General features: G+C 43.3%; 2 protein-coding genes across 6 annotated transcripts in view; one reads left to right on the forward strand and one right to left on the reverse strand.

Moving 5' to 3' along the window:
* Positions 1-16908, forward strand: part of spire1b (spire-type actin nucleation factor 1b) — a 31125-nt gene extending 14217 nt beyond the window's left edge. The window contains exons 5-18 of one of the 5 annotated variants that reach the window (XM_031576375.2): positions 3183-3257; positions 3725-3889; positions 4669-4755; positions 4994-5123; positions 7778-7819; positions 9559-9716; positions 9939-10032; positions 10170-10312; positions 10908-11063; positions 12289-12426; positions 12675-12745; positions 12848-12875; positions 13119-13273; positions 13599-16908. In XM_031576375.2, coding sequence (XP_031432235.1) covers positions 3183-3257; positions 3725-3889; positions 4669-4755; positions 4994-5123; positions 7778-7819; positions 9559-9716; positions 9939-10032; positions 10170-10312; positions 10908-11063; positions 12289-12426; positions 12675-12745; positions 12848-12875; positions 13119-13273; positions 13599-13857 — 1701 coding nt within the window. In that variant the 3' untranslated portion in view covers positions 13858-16908. Of the gene's footprint in view, positions 1-3182; positions 3258-3724; positions 3890-4668; positions 4756-4993; positions 5124-7777; positions 7820-9026; positions 9075-9558; positions 9717-9938; positions 10033-10169; positions 10313-10907; positions 11064-12288; positions 12427-12674; positions 12746-12847; positions 12876-13118; positions 13274-13598 lie in introns of all 5 variants that reach the window. The other 4 variants (XM_031576374.2, XM_031576378.2, XM_031576377.2 and 1 more) reach the window with 4 other exon arrangements.
* A 1615-nt stretch (positions 16909-18523) lies between these two features.
* baalca (BAALC binder of MAP3K1 and KLF4 a) lies at positions 18524-21021 on the reverse strand. The gene is made up of 3 exons (XM_031576379.2): positions 20425-21021; positions 19847-20001; positions 18524-19547 (listed from the first exon to the last, which is right to left on the reverse strand). The coding sequence occupies exons 1-3, from the start codon at positions 20618-20620 to the stop codon at positions 19446-19448; spliced, it is 453 nt and encodes a 150-aa protein (XP_031432239.1). The 5' UTR covers positions 20621-21021; the 3' UTR covers positions 18524-19445.
* Positions 21022-21100: the final 79 nt, after the last annotated feature.

Raw genomic sequence — 21100 nt, forward strand, 5'->3', positions numbered from 1 at the left:
TGAGAAACATGGATTTAAGGACCTGTAGATTGACAAAGCGCTGATGTACATTCTGATCAGAATGTGGGGAGTGAGTCAGGAGGTCTAGATGGGATCTGGGATCAGCTGGATGTGCTGAGGTGATGTGTGACTGGAGTCAGGTTGCAGATTATAGCCTTCACCAATCAGCGTCCTCATAAACTGGAATGAAGTTTGTAGGTCAAGGTTTAAGCTCTGTGTATAATCATGTTGGTAAACTTTACATCAAGGCCTATCCATTTAGGTACTGTGAAGTTTTAGATGGATATGTGTATATGCACAGTAGGTTTTTTGCTTGCATATAAACACAGGCATGAATGCACAGACACACTCACACACACACACACACACACACACACACACACACACACACACACACACACACACACACCACCACATTTGCTGCTCTCTGTAGCGGTGCTGTCCTCTCCCTCAGGGAGATTTGTGTGCCACTGAAAAACCTTTTACTTGGTAACAAAAGAGGCTAGAGAGGGAGGCTGTTACGGAGCTATAATTGTACCTGCATTACTGAGGCACTCTCTGTGCTCAGGCAGGAAAACAAGCCCTCTGCCCAGAGCAGAGCCAAAATCTTAAGCCGCTGATTTTATTTGTGGTCAAGAGGGCACCGCATGTTCATGTGTGATAGTAAACACTGCACATGAAACAAAACAAAAAGCATCAGTGAATATAAATATTTGGTGTGCCTCTAAGGCTGTCAACATGAAAGAAACCTATCTGAAGTTACCACATCGGGTGGTGATTGTGTCGTATTTTAACTGACAATCACATGCACATGTAATTGTATAGCCCATTGCTGATTTTAGACAGATTGTGACTGGCATTAAAACGGAGGCATTGTAGTCTAATTATCAGCTGCTGACTGGCTGTGTTGGTGGTACATTTGGATTTCCATATCAGAGTCTCTCCCCCGCTTTTAAATGTAATTAACTGCTAAACTGCACTGTAATTCTGTGGAGACTGGAAATTTGTAACTAATTTGTCATTTCATGGGTGAAATGGTTTCACTTAGTACGTCTGATTAACTAGGAGTGTTTTGTTGTTTTATTGTACACAGTGCAAGAGTATGCTGTTCAATCCTTGATGAAACGCCAATGTTGAATGAAGGATGAAGTCTATCTACAGTGCCCTCCGCAATTATTGGCACCCCTAGTGAATATGAGCAAAACAGGCTATAAAAAAATATGTCTTTGCTGTTTATCCTCTTGGTCTTTCACTCAAAATATTCACAAAAATCCTACCTTTTCATTGAAGTAAAACTATTGAAAGAAAAAAAAACTGTTGACATTAAATAAATATTTTCCCCCAAAACATGTGTGCCACAATTATTGGCACCCCTTAATTTAATGTATTGTGCAGCCTCCCTTTGCCAACATAACAGCTCTGAGTCTTCTCCTATAATGCGTGATGAGGTTGGTGAACACATGGCACAGGATCTGAGACCATTCCTACATGCAGTATCTCTCCAGATCCTTCAGATTCTGAGGTCAACGTTTGTAGACTCGGCTTCAGCTCATCCCACAGATTTTCTATGGGGTTTAAGTCGGGGGACTGTGATGGCCATGGCAAAACCTTTATTCTGCGGTCGGTGAACCATTTTTGTGTTGATTTTGAGGTGTGCTTTGGATCATTGTCCTGCTGGAAGGTCTAACCACGGCCCATTTTAAGCTTACTGGAGGGGGCTGTTAGGTTTTCATATAATATCTGCTGGTATTTGATGGAGTCCATGATACCATGTATCCTAACAAGATGTCCAGGGCCTTTGGAAGAAAAACAGCCCCACAACATCAAAGATCCGCCACCATACTTCACATTGGGTATGGGGGTCTTTTCTGTATGGCTATGTTTCTGTCTACGCCAAAACCACCTTTGATGTTTGTTGCCAAAAAGCTTTATTTTGGTCTCATCTGACCATATAACTCGGCCCCATTGAAAGTCTGACTTACATTTGGCAAACTGTAGGCGCTTTAGTTTGTAGTTGATTGACAGCAGAGGCTTTTTTCTGGCAACCCTCCAAAACAACTTGTGGTGATGTAGGTGGCGTCTGATGGTAGTTTTGGAGACTTTCTGACCCCAAGACTCAACTCACCTCAACAATTCTCCAGCTGTGATCCTTGGAGATTCTTTTTCCAGTCGAACCATCCTCCTCACGGTGCGTGGGGTCAATGTACACACACGTCCGCTTCCAGGCTGATTCTTAACATCTCCTGTCGCTTTAAACTTCTTAATTATTTCCCTGATAGTGGAAATGGGTATTTTCAACTCTTTAGAGATTTTCTTGGGTCCATTTCTTGATTTGTGCAGCTCCACAACTTTCTATCGCACATCATCACTGTGTTCTTGGGTCTTTCCCATAGTGATGAATGACTAATGGAATTTGGCCTGTGTCACCTCATATTTGTACACCAGTGGAACAGGAAGTCATGGTTGACCTCTTAAGAGTTCCTTATCAAACAGGTGAACTTAAAAATGTAAAACATGACTAGAAATATACTTCAGTTAGATTTTAATTATAAGATTTTTCTAGGGGGTGCCAATAATTGTGGCACACATGTTTTGGGGGAAAATATTTATTTAATGTCAACAGTTTTTTTTTTTCTTTCAATAATTTTACTTCAATGAAAAGGTAAGATTTTTGTGAATATTTTGAGTGAAAGACCAAGAGGATAAACAGCAAAGACATATTTTTTTATAGCCTGTTTTGCTCATATTCACTAGGGGTGCCAATAATTGCGGAGGGCACTGTAGTTTATGCTAGCAGGGTGTGAATGCCAGGCAGAGGGGGCTTAGCTTGACCATGGCCATCTAAATGCTAATATGCCTGGCTCCAACCATCTTGTCGTGGCTGTAGCCAAAAGCCAACAATGGAGTCTAATGGCTCTGGCTCCAAAACATAGATAAAAGGCCAGGAATCAAGTTTGATGGCTCTGGCCTCGGACACTTGGTGGTATTCAAACTGAGGGCGGGGGTCTATTGATTTGGTATGTGGTATGTGAAATCCACCAGAATCTAACAATAGATTATTATAAATAAAAAAGGATCTTACAAATAAACGATGAAAGCTAAACATCTCTCTTGTTCTGTCTATCACTTTAAATTCCCCCTCTCTGTGTCTGTGTCTGTGTGTCTCTCATCCCCACCTCTAGAACCTGCGTAAGATGGGGGGCGATGCCGTGGACGACCCTGGCAGGGAGTTGACTGAGCTGCAGACTGCTGACTGGGTGAGGGTCCTGTCACCGCCACTTCATACCTGTCTGTGCCGCCTTGTGACTAAACCAGACTCAGCTCAGCTCCAGGCAGCCAATCTCCTTATCACACTGACTCACAGTTACATATGAGCACCACCCTTGTGTGTTTGTGTGGGTGTGGGTGTGGGTGTGTGTGTGTGTGTGTGTGTGTGTGTGTGTGTGTGTGTGTATGAGAGTATTGACGTTTCACCAGTAGCCGCTGGTATTAGTTGGATTAAAAGGTTTTCTCTACATTCCCCTCCCCTCTAATCTATAGGAACGCAGGCTATTTTCCCCAAACATTTGGCCGTGTGTAATAGTACCCAGAGCTGTTGGAGCTTATTAGCCTGTAACTGAGACCTTTGCTATTTGTTGAGTGTGGCCGCTGTGTTTTGACTGTGGGCTTCTCCTCTGCATAGGCTCGGTTCTGTGTTTTGACTGTGGGCTTCTCCTCTGCATAGGCTCAGTTCTGGGTGCAGGTGATGAAGGACCTGAGGCACGGCGTGAAGCTGAAGAAGGTGCAGGAGCGCCAGTACAACCCGCTGGCCATCGAGTTCCAGCTCACGCCCTACGAGATGCTCATGGATGACATACGCTTCAGGCGCTACAAACTGCGCAAAGTCTTGGTGAGTCAAGAAAGAAACAAATGTCTTTGGAAGCACCAGGGAAACCTTCTGACAAGTTCATGTACTTAAACTCCTGAAAACTACTGCTTGTTACTGTAAGCAATGCAACCAGTGAAAACACTAAACCCTCAATATGAAGTACTAGACAAATATTTCCTTGATGATGGAACATCTTGACATTATGTGGGGCAAATGATAGACTTGTTTTCATTATCACTCCACTGAGGTGTTAGATAAACAAACTTGAAATACCAGAAAAGTCTTAGATGTTTTTGGAGTGTATCCTGTCATGTGCTGGTGTTAGGGGGATTTAGCGTAGTGTGCAGATGGATTAGAGGAGTACATTGTGAGCAATGTGTTGCTCCCTGAAACTGTCATACATCTCAGTATACAATTTTCAACACCTTCTACAGCTACTATTTTTGGAACTACAGATCTTTTCCAAGAAGTCAGACATTTTTTGTATTTTTTCAGCACAGTGTCTAGGATTAATCTTGATTCCAGGAGCTCGTGATAGAGGAGGAGAGTTTGCTTAGAGAAACAAACCTTCCATTAATAATCAACTTTGTTAAAGCATCACTGGCCCTGATTTCAAATTTACTTTTTTTTGTTCTTTTTCCTTGTGGTCTGGTGAGACGCTGCCAGAAAACTCTCTGTAACTATTTTTCAGTTGCTTAATTGTTTTCAAACCGAGTTGAGCAATCTAACAAATGTCTAGTACATTTATGTTTGTTTTTGTACGAATGAAAGAGAACCGTCCCATTTCTGTGTCTTTGCAGGTAAATGGAGATATTCCTCCGCGGCTAAAAAAGAGTGCCCATGAGGTCATCTTGGACTTCATTCGCTCAAGACCACCTCTAAATCCTGTGAGTGACTTGCTGATGTAACCTGTGATTTAAGAGCAGTTTACCAATCAGAGTAGTTTTTAGGGATATGAGTCAGAACATACGTAATTAGCGGTTCAATGCACAATAAGTGTGAATGTGAAAGCAAAACCGCATCTGAAGTAGCTTATTTGTTTATCAAATGACATACCAAGAGCTGTTAATCTCAAGTCCCTCTGAATGTTTCCCTCTCTTCTGGTGCCTCCCTGCTTGCCTGTAGGTTGCGGCTCGAAAGCTGAAGCCCCAGGTGGAGCACCCTCCAAGTCTCCATGAGAGGATTCTGGAGGGGATCAAGTCTGAGAGGAAGTTGAGGCCTGTGTCTCCTGACCAGATCCGCAGGAGCAGACTAGGTGAGAGGACAGCTCTGTCTCCCTCTCTCTCTTTCTCTCTCTCTCTCTCTCTCTCTCTCTCTCTTGTTCTACCTGTTGCACCATTAAACACTCACACAGACACATACAAACATACACGTATACAGTGGTATACAGTGGTGTCTGGTGTCCCAGAGCCACCACCCCTCCATACTCACGATGGGTTAGAATACATACCACTACCAGAGACAACAATCGATACACCTCAGGGTAGACCTTGACAAGATTTCACGTATCTCAGTTTTAGTTCAAGTTAATTCACGACCCCAAGTCGTCTGTGAGCACCTCAGCCACAACCACTGGTTCACTTTTTCAGCAGCCTCAGACAACTCCTTTAAAGCTCCTTTGAGTGACTGTCCTTGAAAACCCAAATCCAATAGAGAGTGTTGTGGTTTATTTAGCTACAAAGCCTCTAACACCTATCTCCATTGGTCTTGTGTGTGCTTGCCAACCTCATTGCCTTTCTTGCGCTACCAGTTCCACATACTTTAGCTTCTTCCTTTCAAATGCTTCCGCAATCTCATCTTCAAAGGAAATTGTTAACTCAATAAAGTGAACCCATTGGTCACACTCAGATTACTATACCTTGTCTGGTCTCATAGCAGGCAAAACAATATATTGTGGAGCTTGATGTTGTCTACCAATATCAGCTAGCAATCTCCAATACAGCGCTTTGCCCCATTAGCCAGTTCTGCTTGAACGTGCCTGGAGTCCACTCTTCTGCTCCTACTGTCCCAGTCAGGGTTAACTCGTTCAGTCTCAAACAGACACGCAAATTATTTTTAAACCTGATTATGTCTCTATATATAGCAACCCTGGGTCAGGCTAGTTTTACATCCAGACAAAATATGTTTTAATGAGCCAACATCCAAACACAACTTGCAGCTGACTGACTGAGGTACTATGCAGTTGGTAGGACATCACACGCGGCTCCAACAATGAATTGAATGTATCCATAGCCCAAAGTGCTATCCAGCTGATCTTCCTCGTCCCATCACTATGCCAGTTTATCCATTGCCCTTGCTTTGCTTGAGAAGCCGTTGCTGCTCATCTACTTTCCTCTTCTTCCTCGAGAGCAAAGCTAGTTATCATCTGCCTGCTCTCCAGCAATGTAGCTTTACCCTATGATCTCCTACTGTCACCCAAACCCTGCTCTTGCACTCTGTACCTGCCAAATGATATCCCTGTGCTGTAATGCGCATGTTGAACTGCTTCTCATGGATTCTTCTTCCTCCCTGTCTTTACCATTGGAGCAGTGTTCTTGTGTAGCTGCTAGTTTCAGTACCCAGTGAAGGAATCGTTTTATTTGCACTGTATCACCGTCTCTGGTGCATAACGCCATCCTGCTCTGCGGCTGAGTCAGAATCACACTTATCAGTATAATGGTACCCTCCTCACACGAGGCACCAGAATGATGTAGGTACAATAGGTCCTCACACAGGTACAATAGGTCCACACACAGGGACAATAGGTCTTCACACACGGGCACCAAAATAATGTAAGGACAATGGGTCTGGACAGGCCCCAAATAAATGTGGGTGCAATTATGCATTCATGTTAATAGCCTACTTTCCTCACAAGGGCCACTAAGATCATGTTGCTATTATCCTGATAGCAGCACCAGTAAAATGTTGGTGATCTCACCAGATTGGATAGGCATTAACCATTCAACACAACAGCATGGAGCTGCCACACAAAGTGTGGTGTCTACCATAGTGGTGAAAATAAAAGATCAGTAACATATTAGTCTCATAAATCAGTCTCATCAGTTAAAAAAATCAGTCTAATCTGCTCATAAAATATACTAAACTATCAATCAAGAGAGAGAGAAAGAGAGGAGAAAGAGGTAAGAGGAGTAAGAGAGAGAACAAAGGAGACTTGGGGTTTTGTAGACCAGGTCAGGGACATTCTTCAGGTGCTATCAGGTTACGTTACAGTTATAGGAAATGATTGGAGGAGAGGTGTGACTGTTTACGTTTCACAGTAAAAGTTCAGTTTAAATCACAAAATGAACAAATTCATCCTGGGGGCTCCAATTGTACCTACACACGCTTCGACCGTTATCCCACAATCATGGACATGCCCAAATGCCAAAGCTCAATTAAGACTCAATTGAGTTTTAGCATTAATGAATCCTCAGGAATCTGGCTTGACCATTCCTCTGACTGCAGCATGCCACTCAAGAGCTGCCTGTCTCTGCAGAGCTGGGGGCATGGAGAGCTCAGATAGCTCAACATGTCACCGAGAGGCTCTGCACACTTTGTGTTGTTTCGTTTCAATTTCTTGTCTTCACTTAATAATGAATGCAGTCTTGAATGTGTTGGGTGTTAATAAATACGATGATCATTGTTTTTCACAATGACGAGAAGCAATAAGGAGTGTGATTGGTCAGGTAGGGGTGGTGTCCACTCCTCTATTGCTTCACTACAGAGTAAATATTGCACAACTTTTGTTTGTGATGCTTTAGCACAGGAAATAACAAATTCTTCAGGGAAGATTGTTATTTGATTAAGGCTCTAGCAGAGACCGGCTGCTCTGCAAAGTGTCTTCATGATAGAAGATGTTTTACTTTGTTTTCTTGCCTGCCCACCTTTTCCTCTGTTGATGTTTTTAATGGCCTGCCTGTCTTCCTGCAGCTATTAGGCCCCTTAGCATGTCACAGAGTTTTGACATGTCAGGTAAATGACTGAGAGGTTACCTGGCTACAGGTTTTCTGTTGTGGTTTTGTGGTGTTTTTTGTGTATCTGTGCAGTGGTTGGACATCCACATTTTACATTTCATGCTTCAGTCAGTTCTGGTAACATTCCAGTTGGATATGGGTGGGGTACTTAATTTGTTGTCATGTCTGAAAATGCACACTGCACTTTCTGGCAATTTCAAAACTGCTTTTTGGTTTCAGTTGTCATAGCAATTCACTAAGATATTTACATTAAGGGGACATTAATCCTCATCTAAGATATTTACATTAAGGGGACATTAATCCTCATCTGGATTCCTCCTCTGGAATGTTGCCATATTCACACTTTGATGTCATTTCAGCCTTGATACCCTTGTCAGTGAGAAGTGATCAAGGCACTGATATGATCAATAGCTCACAAAATGTGTGTATATTAACATATTACACGATCATCATCGGCTATTTTGAAATATTCAATATCTTTATTCAACTCACTATTTGAAGCCATAGTAATTGCACATAAATGAATATAAAAAGAATAAAGAGGAGTTCATTTTCATTTAAAAAGGTATTCAATACGTGCTCTTGTTGCTGCCATTTTTACATAGTCTGCATGCTAACAGAGTGTTTAGAATAATTTGTAACCAGAACAGTCACTGGAAGCCTTTGAAAGCCCTTGCACCTTTCCTTAGTTTCAGTTCCAAAATAAGCTCACAGAATAGTGGAGTGTGCTAGCTGGCTGTGGACATTCATCGCAGGCCTTCATTGTCACACAGAGAGGCCTTTCATCTTGGCAAATGAGTCTGCAGAATTTAATCTGAGGAGCTAATGGAGTCACTTTTACACGCCTGCCACAAATCAACAACTATGCAGCAAGGCCCTCAGACACCTTTTCCAGGTCCGCTGAAAGACTTGTTTATCTTCTATAGTATTGAATTTGCAAACAGGTCCCTTCTTTGTATGCAGCTCTCACATTTCTGAATTATTATGATGCAGACAAAATGGCAGCTGGAGGATTGTGTGTGATTTCCGACACAGAATAAAATATCATTGTGTATTTCACCAGTGCTAAAGATAGCTAGCGCAGAATACATAGTGTCTTTACAGGTTGTCAAAAAGGCGTCAGTATTTCAATATGTTACTGAAGCTGTAGAAAATCCCTTTCGGAAGAAGCTTCTTTCATCTCACGTAGAAGTGTTCTTTTATAGGTGCAGGCAAAAGCATCAGCACCCCTCAGGACCTGTTATGCGGACCAGGTACTGTAACGCAGCAAAGCTGCGTGCCTATGTGTGAGAGCCTGTCTCTCAGTCCCCCCCCGCTGAGACCTGCCGAGTCTGTGTGTGTCCATCTGTCTGCTCTGCTCTTAATAAAGCCACCAGGAATATAACTGTCAGCAAGCCAACTCTCATTAACATGGCATAGCCACTGAGACAGCAGCCATTTTTTTCTCAAAACTTGCTCAAGACTTTCATTTTTTTATTCTCCATTGGATTTGGAACACATGGCAGAATGAAGAACAGGATAGTAGGACGAGTTCAAAGAAATGTCAGTAGAATTACAGGCTGCTTTCTGCTGTGCGTTTACCATAGGTCTGCTTCCATGCTTTGGCTTTCTCACTCCGTCTCCGGTCATTTTCCCACTCACCCCGTGCTGGATTACTCTATTTAGTTTGTTTCCCGTGTGTGTTTGACTGTGACTGGATGTGTTATTGTGTATATTTATCTGCCTGTGGCTGTGCAGATGTGTCCTCCCCTGATGCTGACAGGATGTCAGGCAGCACGCGGTCTCTGGCCAATGGCGTGCCACTGCATCAGAATGGCAGCGCTGGATCGGGCCTCTTTCAGAGGAGGAGGCTTCAAGCCCCCACGCTGTCTGAACTAGACAGCTCCGACTCAGACGTGAGTATTTAAGAGCTGAGTGTGTGTGTGTGTGTGTGTGTGTGTGTGTCCGTGTCCGTGTCCGTGTCCGTGTCCGTGTGTGTGTAGCCCTAGACAATTTGTGAATGCCCGATTTTATGTTCAGTAGTCACGTATTTCCCCTGTCCTCTAAGTGTTTCTTGGCAGTCTGTGTACACGAGCACGTGCCATCTTGTAATGGGATTGTCCTGACTGTGACCTTAGGATGAGACGGTAGGTCGGAGGTCCGCCAGCAGCTCCAGCATTTCTACATCGGTGGTAGAGGACACATCTCCCGAAGCTGCGCTGGGAAAGAAAAGTGAGTTTGCTTCAGTAGACTATATCAGCAATAGGTTTTACCATACCAAACCAGTTCAGAGGGTTTGTTTGTGTTGCTTACCACTGAGTCGCCAGGTGTGGCATGGTTGTGATGAGCGCTCTGTGTGTTCTTGCCAGCGCCACCCATGTTCCTGCCCATCTCCTCCACCCCGCAGCCGGAGCGGAGGCAGGTGGCCCAGCGGAGGCACTCCATAGAAAAGGAGACCCCCACTAACGTGCGCCAGTTTCTGCCTCCCACCAGACAAAGCTCCAAGTCTCTGGTGAGTAGCACTGGCATTGTCAAGAGATCCTTCATTGATTTGAAAATTACTTCAGTGGTATTGATACTAGAAAAATGATATGTATGTGATTTTTAGCTGCCGATAGCTGCTGCACTTCCTCAAGAGTACTGCATGTTTTCAAAGCCATTCTTATACAAACTGTAAAAAGCAGATCCTAATGCCAGCAGATGACTGGTTGAAAAACATTTCTGAAAGATATTTCCTGCAGCACTGCTGCTTTTTGCCCACGACTCTAGAGGGTTAGATAACTGTTATATCCTTGAGCAGAAGTAAGTTGATCTTGTACATTCGGTACATACTGTATACATCCGGGTACATACTGTATATATTCTGTCCTTCAGTTGAAAGAAAGTCATGTCATGCTGGATCACCATCTCTTGCTCGATTGGCTTGGTGCATCTTGGTGCACCTTTATCTTATCCTGAACTCCCACCTCAGCCACAGCTGCTCCTTCACACCAGGTCCTCATGCTTACCTGCATTTCTCCATCACGGCTGTATTTGACCTCCGTTCACTTCTCCCCCCCCTCCTTCCCTCCCTCCCTCCCTCCCCTGTGGACTTCCTGCATCCTCAGGTGATGTGGATGGGCTGCCTGCTGCGGCGGACGCCCCTCTCCGCCCTGCACCCCATCCAGAGCTCCCTCCCTCTGGAGGTGTTAGCTCTGGGCATGGCTGGCTCACTCGCTGCCTTATGCACTCGGGTGTACATGTCTGGGAGGAAGGGTCCAAAGGTTTGCCTGGTCACCATCGCAACCTAGAGCATAGAATTCCGCCAGCCCTTATTGCTTCTAGGTTTAGTAGCCAGCCATTTGTATAGCTCATGAATTTAGCCTAGAGGGCAGTATTCACCCAGTGTACTGGGTAACACTAAACTTGACCCCATTAATGACTTACAAGAACGTATTTCAGTAGTTCATATCAAACCCATTTTCAAAAATGTATAGGTAGCATGTAACAGCATTTATTGTATAGCTACTGTACAAACTAGCATGTTTTATCCAACTTACCAAAACAGAAAACACATCACATACTGCTGTGTTTATTGAGACTTTTTTTATAGCTATTTATCAGACAGATGTGGTTTTGATCACATCATGTTTGTGTGGTTTCAAGTTCAGTGTTGCTGGATGTAAAGTAGCCAAGGTCAAAGGTCAGAGGGGTGCACTGATCATCGCTCTAATCAAAGCTTCAGCTTCCCTCTCTTTAGCCACAGCCGTAGCGTAGCAATTTTTGCTGAAGCGTACGCACTGACTGAATCAGGTATCAAGTGCCCGAAGGATGTACTCTGTCTCCAGCAAGTCTTAATGTTCTGTCTTCAAGTGATGCTAATATCCATTTTAGACCAGTAATGTTAATGAGTATGTAATGCAAAGGCTGGTTCATGTTGGGAGCCAAGAATATGAGACACATATTAAGGGCATTGATGTAGATGCAGCAACTGTAAACATGTCAGTCTGGCCATGTTGCTAAGGGACGGTTATAGCACAAACACAAATAGAAGCCCTGAGGTTTGTATTTGAGTTGAATTTGGCTGAATCTATTGAATTTCTGGGCCTCTATCCCACATCACAGCACCAGGAAATTCAAATAAGCCTCTGTAAATTTGCAGAGTGCATCCTCTCAAAATCAGATTTATGACTACATTTCTGGTCTTCTGCAACTTAACCTTAAGCAAACACTCTAGTGTTCAGTCATTCAGTCATCTCAGTTTTAGTGCTGTCCGTATTACACAATGAGGACATTTTGCAACCTTGCATTGGAGCCCTCACATTGTAACCTGGACAAGAGCTCTCTGGGTTTATCAGTGACAGAGGGCTTTCGTCACTGGTGAAGGAAAAGAATGAAAAGGGGAGTCTGGGCGAGGGTGGGGGCAGGCGGTGACATTTGGAACACAGTGAGAGTCCCATGTCTGGCGTTGCCATGGTAACGGTGTTTATGTTTTACATTCCTGTTCAGGAGGAGTTCTGTTACCCCGTGGAGTGCCTGGCACTGACGGTAGAGGAGGTGATGCACATCCGACAGGTGCTCGTCAAAGCCGAGCTGGAGAAGTTCCAGCAGTACAGGGACGTCTACAATGCCCTGAAGAAGGGAAAGGTTAGCCACAAGCCAATGTTTCTCAATAAGAGGGCATGCTGTAATTTAGCATGCTACATCTGTCACGCATAAAGAGGAATATACAAACACACTTCCAGTGCCATTAGTCCCTTCACACCGGCTTCAGGTCAAGAACACATTGCGGTGCCTATTCATTGTGTTTCATTAATTCTAATAATAATCCTAAATATTCTTCCTATTGATTCATCAGTTGTGACAAGAAATGTTTCACTTTTTTTCCCAACAAGCTGTGCTTCTGTTGCCGAACCAAGAGGTTCTCTTTCTTCATCTGGTCCTACACCTGCCAGTTCTGCAAAAGGTAAAGCACTGACTTTCTCACTTTTCTGTCTGCTGGCTTGCAGACTTCCCAAGATTAAGAGATTTGAACGGTACTAACCCCCTACCCCTCCATTTGTTTCAGGCCGGTGTGTTCTCAGTGCTGTAAGAAGGTGAGTAGTTATTTCAGTTATTTCATTTCTTTCATTTCTTTTTCATGAATGGTGTTGTATATATTGTTCTATCCTTTACTTGATCAGACTTGAGAGTTGAGATGAAAGAGCACACTTCAAACAATAGTTATATATTAATACTTTTAGTAGTGCTTCGATTAAGAGTATATTAATCAAGATCGCTCCTTCTTCACACTGTGTTCACACTGTTTTCTCTCATAACTCTGACTCTGTGTGACTCAGATGAGGCTGCCGTCGAGGCCGTATGCCAGTTTACCAATCTACTCCCTGGGCCCCTCCACCTCCACTGCTACGCTGGTCAAGGAGCCAGCAGCCCAGAAGCCTGACAAACCCAGCGGTAGCCCCCGCCGACACGCCGTCCAGAGGACTATGTCCAGGTACCAACCCTGCCCCTCACCGATGCCGTGCAGTGAAACTAAATGACAGATCTACATCTGGCTAGATTCTGGTTATACTATATGGGTGTTATGTATAACATTATGATGACAATGATTATGCTGATGATGATGATCAGACTGAGTTGAGATGACAGAGCACACTTCAAACAATAGTTATATATTTATACTTTTAGTAGTGCTTCGATTAAGAGTATATTAATCAAGATCGCTCCAAAGAGGCAGAGGAGATGATCTTTTTTTATCCCCCCTCCTTTCTCTCTTTCTCTCCCACTGTTTCTCATTTATTTCTCTCACCCCTGCCCAGGTTGTCAAAGCACAGTTCCAGTTCATCGAAGGATGAGGTGGAGTTGCCCAAGGAGCTGACGGAGGACTGGAGCACCATGGAGGTGTGCGTGGACTGCAAGAAATTCATCTCTGACATCATCTCCTCCAGCAAGCACAGCCTGTCACTGGCCACCAAACGAGCCCGCTTGAAGCGCAAGACCCAGTCCTTCAGCGTGACTTCGGCCTCCCCCAAGGCGGGCGAGTACAAGCCCTCGGAGAGAACAATCAATGAGGTGTAGACTGTGCACGGACATCCCTCTCTAACTCTGACCTCAGCTCCTTTAAAATGGCCCTCAGTGTAACTGGCCTCAAGCAGCCATCTCTCTCTCTCTCTCTCTCTCTCTCTCTCTCTCTCTCTGCTAGGTTGGGTCCTATCTCGTTCAGTGTTTGTCTCAGTGAGTCAGTGTGTGTCAACAAGGTCATAAAAGAGGGTTGTGGAGGCTGGCCGTTCCTCGTGTGGTGCGTAGTGGGTAGTGTCGTGCTTGTGGGACATTAGTGTTTATCATCATGAACCAGTTCTTCCAACCAGATGAAGGCGTAGCTGTTTTTGTATGTTTTGTTTCCAATGTACATAAGAGTGCCTCATGGTCAACCTCCATCCTCTTTCCTCCCTCCACTCTGCTCCACAGCAGGGATGAGGGCGTAGAGTCCATAGGTGAGTGTACAATGTGGGTGGTGACTCGCTAAACAAACCATGCCATGAGCTACCAGGTCGCTCTCTGAATGTCAGCGAAAGCGTTGCATTTGGTTATCAGCCACCCATGCTTCAGGGCAGAGGAAAGCACAATTTCTCCCTGCAGGGTTTAGGAGAGGATGAAAAGAATGATGCACAGTTTGACTTCTGCTGACCAGTGGTCGTAATGGTAAACAGTGAGTGACCAGTGGTCGTAATGGTAAACAGCGAGTGACCAGTGGTCCAACAGTGAGTGCCTGCTAGAAGCCACTGAGGTAGAAGATAGGTTGAAGAGCAACAAATCTGAGATGCACTTGAAGGGATTTGGAGCGCTGAAATTGTTGGTGTTTTCTACAAGTTTGACTTTTGTACAGATTTTGTGGCCAACATGTATATTTATGTGGTCCATTTCTGAGATGGGTTTGTGATTGATATTTTTGTATCTTTTTTTAAACCTTTGGCAGATTGTGGATATTCTGCAGATCATTTTAATGTTTATCATTTTAATGTTGATTTTTTTTTGTTGCAGTTCTTGGCTTTAGAGGAACGCTGCATATTGTGCCACAAATTTGCACTTTCAAAAGCCGCCAACCCCCACCCCCATCCCCCACCCCCATCCCCCCCAGCATTAAGGTTTTGACCAAGAAAAAATTATTCAAAGAGGCATTGTCTAATAATACTGCACTGGAGCCCTCCATCGTGATATTGACATTACCATGCCAGCCATGACAGAACAGATGCCATATCCTGTCATGACTTGCTCTAACATTGTCATGTTACCAATATTGGTAAATAATATGTCTGTCGTTGCAGTTATCAATGATAGTAACTGTTTTGTCAATAGAAATAATCTGTCATAATAACAGTGTATGGCATATTAGTAATAGGGAAAGGCATCGGCAAAGAAATGTTGCATAACATAAGGCTCCAGGTACAACTGGCTTATCTTATCCAGGCTTTGTGGATTTGTGTAAAACAGGGGCAGTCTAATCCTAATCTTCAGGCCACCATTTATGGTGTTATTTATGAGATTACATGTTTTCTTACCGATGAGGTATCACAGACCTCTGTAAATAATACACTGACACGTGGCAGATGTACTCAATCAAGTAAATCATCTAACTGGATGCTGGTTTGACCATGTTTATATGTATAAATGTAATTTTTGTACAATATTTTCAAAAAACTAAATCTGTGAGACCTCCAGTGTAAGTCAGGGTATCCTCATAAGTGAGACAGTACTTTGAATGATTCAGTGAAAAACAAGCTGCGGTGATGTCTCCAGTCTAATGCTAACTGTCTTCAAGCATGTGTTCCTAAACTGCACACCATAAACAAAGTACAGTAGTGTGATTTTGTAGATGAAACCAGTGGAATATCAGTAAAGGGAATGCTCCTTTACACCTTTAGTATACTTGCAATATGACCAGAAGCATACACAGTGCATTTCCTTTGAAATGGTCCTGTGTTTGAATCTGGCTCTTTTTACAAGTGTATTTACCCATGGAGGTGCTGTTTTCTTAACCTTGGCAGATTAAAATCTGCGTGTCACTTCATAATAAAATGGTGGAGGAATTAATTAATTATGCAAAGATAATTTTAGTATTCGCGACACATATGAATCAGAGTGAAAATGTTACATTTTACAATATTTATCACCCTAAAGCACAGATACACATGTAGGCTAATTTGCACTTATGTTCCAAAAAGGCGCTTACAATTTCCAGAGTTGTCAATCATATGATCTGATAATTATACTTAGAAGATCCACATAAAAAATGTTTTAAACTTTTGAAATTGTTTAAATCTCACTAGTAATTGTGCTGCCTACGGAAGTGCAGTACAGGGGCATCAATACAGTGTAACAATGAAGTGAAAATTGATAACATGCCTAACTCCTTTAAGGATTCTTGCCATTCTTTTTTTGTCTGACCATGTAAACTATTCAAATACTTTTGTTTTTAGTGTCATCATACAGATCTGTCCAACTGTATTTAAATTGATGTACTGAAAGGAGATAACTGTTCAGACAGTGAAATTAATCCATGTGAAGAAATTGTTGTGTATTCAGTGAAAATATAACAAATGGTTGCCCATAAGCCTGGGCTGGGTGAGGCTTAGCAGTAAGGCGGTCTGACGTTGTGCAGGGTCAACGACCAGTTCAGTCTTATTATGTCACCTTTCTCAATGTAGCCTCCAGATAGGCTGAATTTCATCGATCTTGCCAATGATTTTGCCTTAAAAAGCATTGCCTTCTTCATCTCTGTATACTCTTTTTTTTGTGTAAGAAAGTAATTATCGTTATTAGCTGTAACAATCACAGTGGACTATTAGACTGGTGTCCATGTTTTGATCCAAGGCTGCGCTACAGGTGAGATGATGTTTGCAACTGGTTTGAGGTCTCACATAATCAGCAGCCGATTTTCAGACAGCCGTCTCTTTTCATCCATCATGTGGCAGCAATGTGCATGTATCTACTGTGTAGCTTGTGCTTCTAAACTGTAGCTGTGCTTGTTTTGGTTTGGTTTGGTTTGTTTTTCAAGGTCTCAAGACGTGATGATGATAATGATAACGATGATGACAATAATAAATTCATGCAATACCTCTGAATGTTGAATGTTTGTGTTGTGATTTTTCACAGCCTGACATCTCATTTGAGAAGTCATGTCACCCTGCTCATTCTGAACAAGGTTGGGAACGTAAGATCTCAATTCTTCCATCCATTTGTCAGATTCATTTACGGTTAAAAAAAAAAAACACGGTAGTGCCATGCACATTTGAAACTCATCCACCTTGCAATGATTCAATTTCTTGTCCTTTTGCTCTACTTTCTGCCATTTCCGGCCTTTTTCAAGCATCTTTAACCTTGCACATTCTGAAAGGAATTCTCGCTAGTAGATTTGTGATTTGGTCGCGCCTCAAAATGGGAAAAGCTAAAGGCCACCTGTGGTCTTTGAAGAGCAAGGACATCAAATAAAGAGCACCCCATCTCAGTAATGGCAGATTTCACTGGCATATAGCTGTCTATCAGAACTGGATAGTTGTACAGTATGTTCCACTTGGTATGTTGTTACCCACTAAAGTACTTGTGTAAAAGTACTTGTGTAAAAGTACTTGTGTAATTGTGTACATCAACTCTGTTCTATTTTTGTGTCTGTGTTTTTTATTACAGCTTTATCTTTTATATTAATCGTTATAATTACAGCGTCACAATGAGATACACACTGCTAAACACAATAAAATCATGTCAGATCATGTATGTACAGTGCCCTCCACAGTCATTGACGCCCTTGCTAAAAATGATTTGAATGGCTTATAAAAAAGCCTTCAAGAAAGAAAGATTCAAGAGCATTCAATTGCAGTAAGGCAAAAGTGTTGACTGCACAAGTCAGGGAATGAATGTATACAAGAAAATAGCTGCTCGACTTAAAATGCCCATGTCATATGATTATAAATGCCATATAATATGCCCATACCTAGTAAGGGCAATCATTAAGAAATGTAAAACTACCATGAACCAGCCCGGAAAAGGTGCAAGGCTATTTTGTCAACAGTGAGGAGGATGGTCAGAGATGTGAAAAATTTCCAAAGACCACAGTTTCAGAATTACAGAGCGGAAGCATCTGTCTCCAAAATACACGATAAGACGTCACCTCAATGCCAACCAACTGTTTGGAAGGTATGCCAGAAAGAGGCCTTTCCTATCTTTTCGTCACAATCAAAAGCCCTTAAAATGTGCTAGATGTCACTGAAATGTTAACTGGGGCAGGGTGCTGCGGTCAGACAAGACCAAAACAGAGCTCTTTGACTCCAGACGCTCAAGGTGGGTTTGGTGCACAAATAAAGATGGCTTCAGAGAAATGCACCTAATAGCAAACATTAAATATGGTGGAGGCTTTGTGAAGCTGTGATTCTGTGAGGCTGTTTGCCCTCCAAAGGCCTTAGCATACATGGCATTATGGATTCCGGAAAGTACCCGGTGATTTTAAATCAAAGTCTGGCTGCCTCTGCCAAACAGCTCAAACTTGGTCGTGGTTGGATCTTTCAGCAAGACAACAATCCAAAGCACACATCAAAATGAATTCAAAAATAGCTTTAGCCATGGCCATCCCAGTCCCTTGACCTAAATCTAATTGAAAACCTGTGGACTGAACTCAAGAGTTCACAAGAGAAGACCCAAGACCCAGTGCTGGTGGCAAAACATACTAAATGAGGGGGTGCCAACAAGTATGTTTTTCAGAATAACATTTATTTTGTGATCACCTGTGACTTTTTCTTGTGGAAATGGGTTCATATGGAATTGATATATTTTCTTTGTTTGCTGAGCAAAGACAGCATGTGTCATACTACAGTAAGTGGATGTTTCATAAGCCTTTTTCACTCATATTAAATAAGGGTGCCAATAATTCTAGAGGGCCCTGTATATCTACACACACCTTATCATACACACAGTACTCAGTCTGATACACTTCAGGCACTTCACTCACTTCATCATGTTAGGAAACATTACATAGGCACTGTAATGAGACTGATACTGACACAGCGAGTTGCCAGTGCATTGTCTCAGAGCAACAGGATTATATATATATGGCATCTGTATAAGTCAGTCAAAGTCAAGTAGTGGGTAAGGCTGAGAGTGAAATGGTTTGAAAAACACTGTCACTGCATGTGTGTCGCTGAAGTGAAGGCTCGGGGGCCTGAGCATCTTTTCATGTCTTTCTCTGCAGCATTTTACAGTTGGCATTTCCTTTAAAACTGAACTCAATGTGCACCCCACATACTGCCATATCATGCACAATAGCTACTGGTAATGTCAAACAGCTGATCAGAATTCAGTGTCTCAGATCTTCCCATAATCCTAAAGAAATAGATTCTGCAAGTGGAAAATGTGACAACTGACACCAGAGCAGCAATTCAGGCATTTACAGTTAGGGCAGCTGTACGGGAAGAGGACATATTTACTTTGTCCATGCCAGAATGAAACCTTCCCTACAAGTGCAGCAAACATCTGATGTACTGTACATGATGTGTTTGGTGGCACAGGTGCACCTTAGCTGGGTAGGCGCTGGGTAGGTGGGTTAGCTTGGAAGGAGCTGTGACTATGTCATGCGCTTCAGTCGAGAGAAGAGCCGCCATAATCCAGAGTCTTGCCTCCTACTTGATATCAGACGTCTTTTCCTCAGGGCAGGAGCTCTGCTGGCCACTCTTTGATGTGACGGCCTCCTTGGAGGCCAATTTCCTGGGTTTTGGTTTACTCTGTGCTCAAATGACAGGGACAGAAAAAAAATGAAGTTAAATAAAACTGCCCAAGGTACATGAGGTATGGCATGACACATTACTTAGCTCAAAATGAACTGCCGTGTGGGTGTCAACTAACTAACAGTTCTACCCTCCTGATAGCAAAACATCCATCCTCACTGATGTCATGGTCCAGTCAGTGTTCTCATACAGATAGCTTAGCATCGGGTCTGAATCAGCGAACGTAATGAGCAGCAGGTTTGGGGAGTAGGGGGTGGGGGATGTGTGACACCAGGACTGGGTCTCTTTCTTCTCACCTCGTCTCTGTGGAGCAGTCTGCCTTTGCTTCCACTGCTGCTGGTGGCATGGAGGGGAGGCTTCCCACACTGGGTGGCTGTGTTCACCAGCTTCTTCTCTCTGCTAGGGGCAACAGAGGGCATGTGCCCAGGTTGACGAGCATCCTCTCCTTTACCTAAGGATCCAGATATGTGCAAATATATACAGGGGTTTAGCATGACTGCTGTGGGTACTCAAATCAACAAAAGCCATACTCCATGACATAATATACATTGAGGCTGCAAGCTGGCTGTGAACCTCACACACTTGCATCAATAAAAGTGGTTAAGTGAAAAGTAACCATAGCGACTACTATGAAAGTTCATACAGACAGGATGCAGATAACATATTGACGTTTTGTTTTGTTCTAATTATTTTAGTTATGTGAACAGTCAGAAGCTAAAACTGCATTTTAAGCATTGTTTTATGTGCTTTGAATGCATATCAGACAGCGGGGTATAGACACTGACAGCAGTTATCTTTTCGGAAAATGATCATGACATGTTGATTTCTTCGGTGTTTTTTTTTTTTATCTTTAAGCATTCGCAATTGAACAAACCTTGGCAAGTTGTTGTACATGGTTTCATCGATGCGGTGCCACTGTCAGATATCCCACGTTGGTTGTTGTTATTACTGGCGATGGTTTGGCCAACCTCCGTGTCGGTGTTCGTGAGCCATGTCGACTCAGTCTCCCTTGTCCAACTCTCATAGTAACGGGGTTCGATTGTATCAGCCCTGCTTCCTCCGCAACCCATTGAAATGTCCAGCGACACTATTACTAGCCCTCTATTCTAGGACCAGAGCGGCACTTGGATGACTTCCTCACATATGAGCCGCGGCTGCATCAGTGACTGAACGTTCGTCACAGCTATCCGCATCCTCTCCCCCCTCTCCCCTGATCTGGTTTCGCTGCTACTCCGTGCGAATGCGAGGATGCTTGCTCCTATGGATGCATGCCTCTGCTTAACTTGCTGGATATACGGCCGCATACGTCATTGACGACGTAAGTTAGAGTAATTGAAAAGACAGCAAACGGCTGACTCGGTCAAGTCAGAGGCTGGTTCGTATTGACAGGTCTGTAAACGCTTGCGGTTCAGTGCGTGTAAATGCCTTCATGACTCGTCTATAACATCTATGGATGCTGCGATATCTGCAGTGAAAATGACCACCCGTTGCCATAGCGCTTGGGAAGAATATCTCTAATCTCATTTGGCATACACAAAATACAAAATGAA

Source organism: Clupea harengus, chromosome 11, assembly GCF_900700415.2.
Source record: "Clupea harengus chromosome 11, Ch_v2.0.2, whole genome shotgun sequence".
Taxonomy (NCBI): Eukaryota; Metazoa; Chordata; class Actinopteri; order Clupeiformes; family Clupeidae; genus Clupea; species Clupea harengus.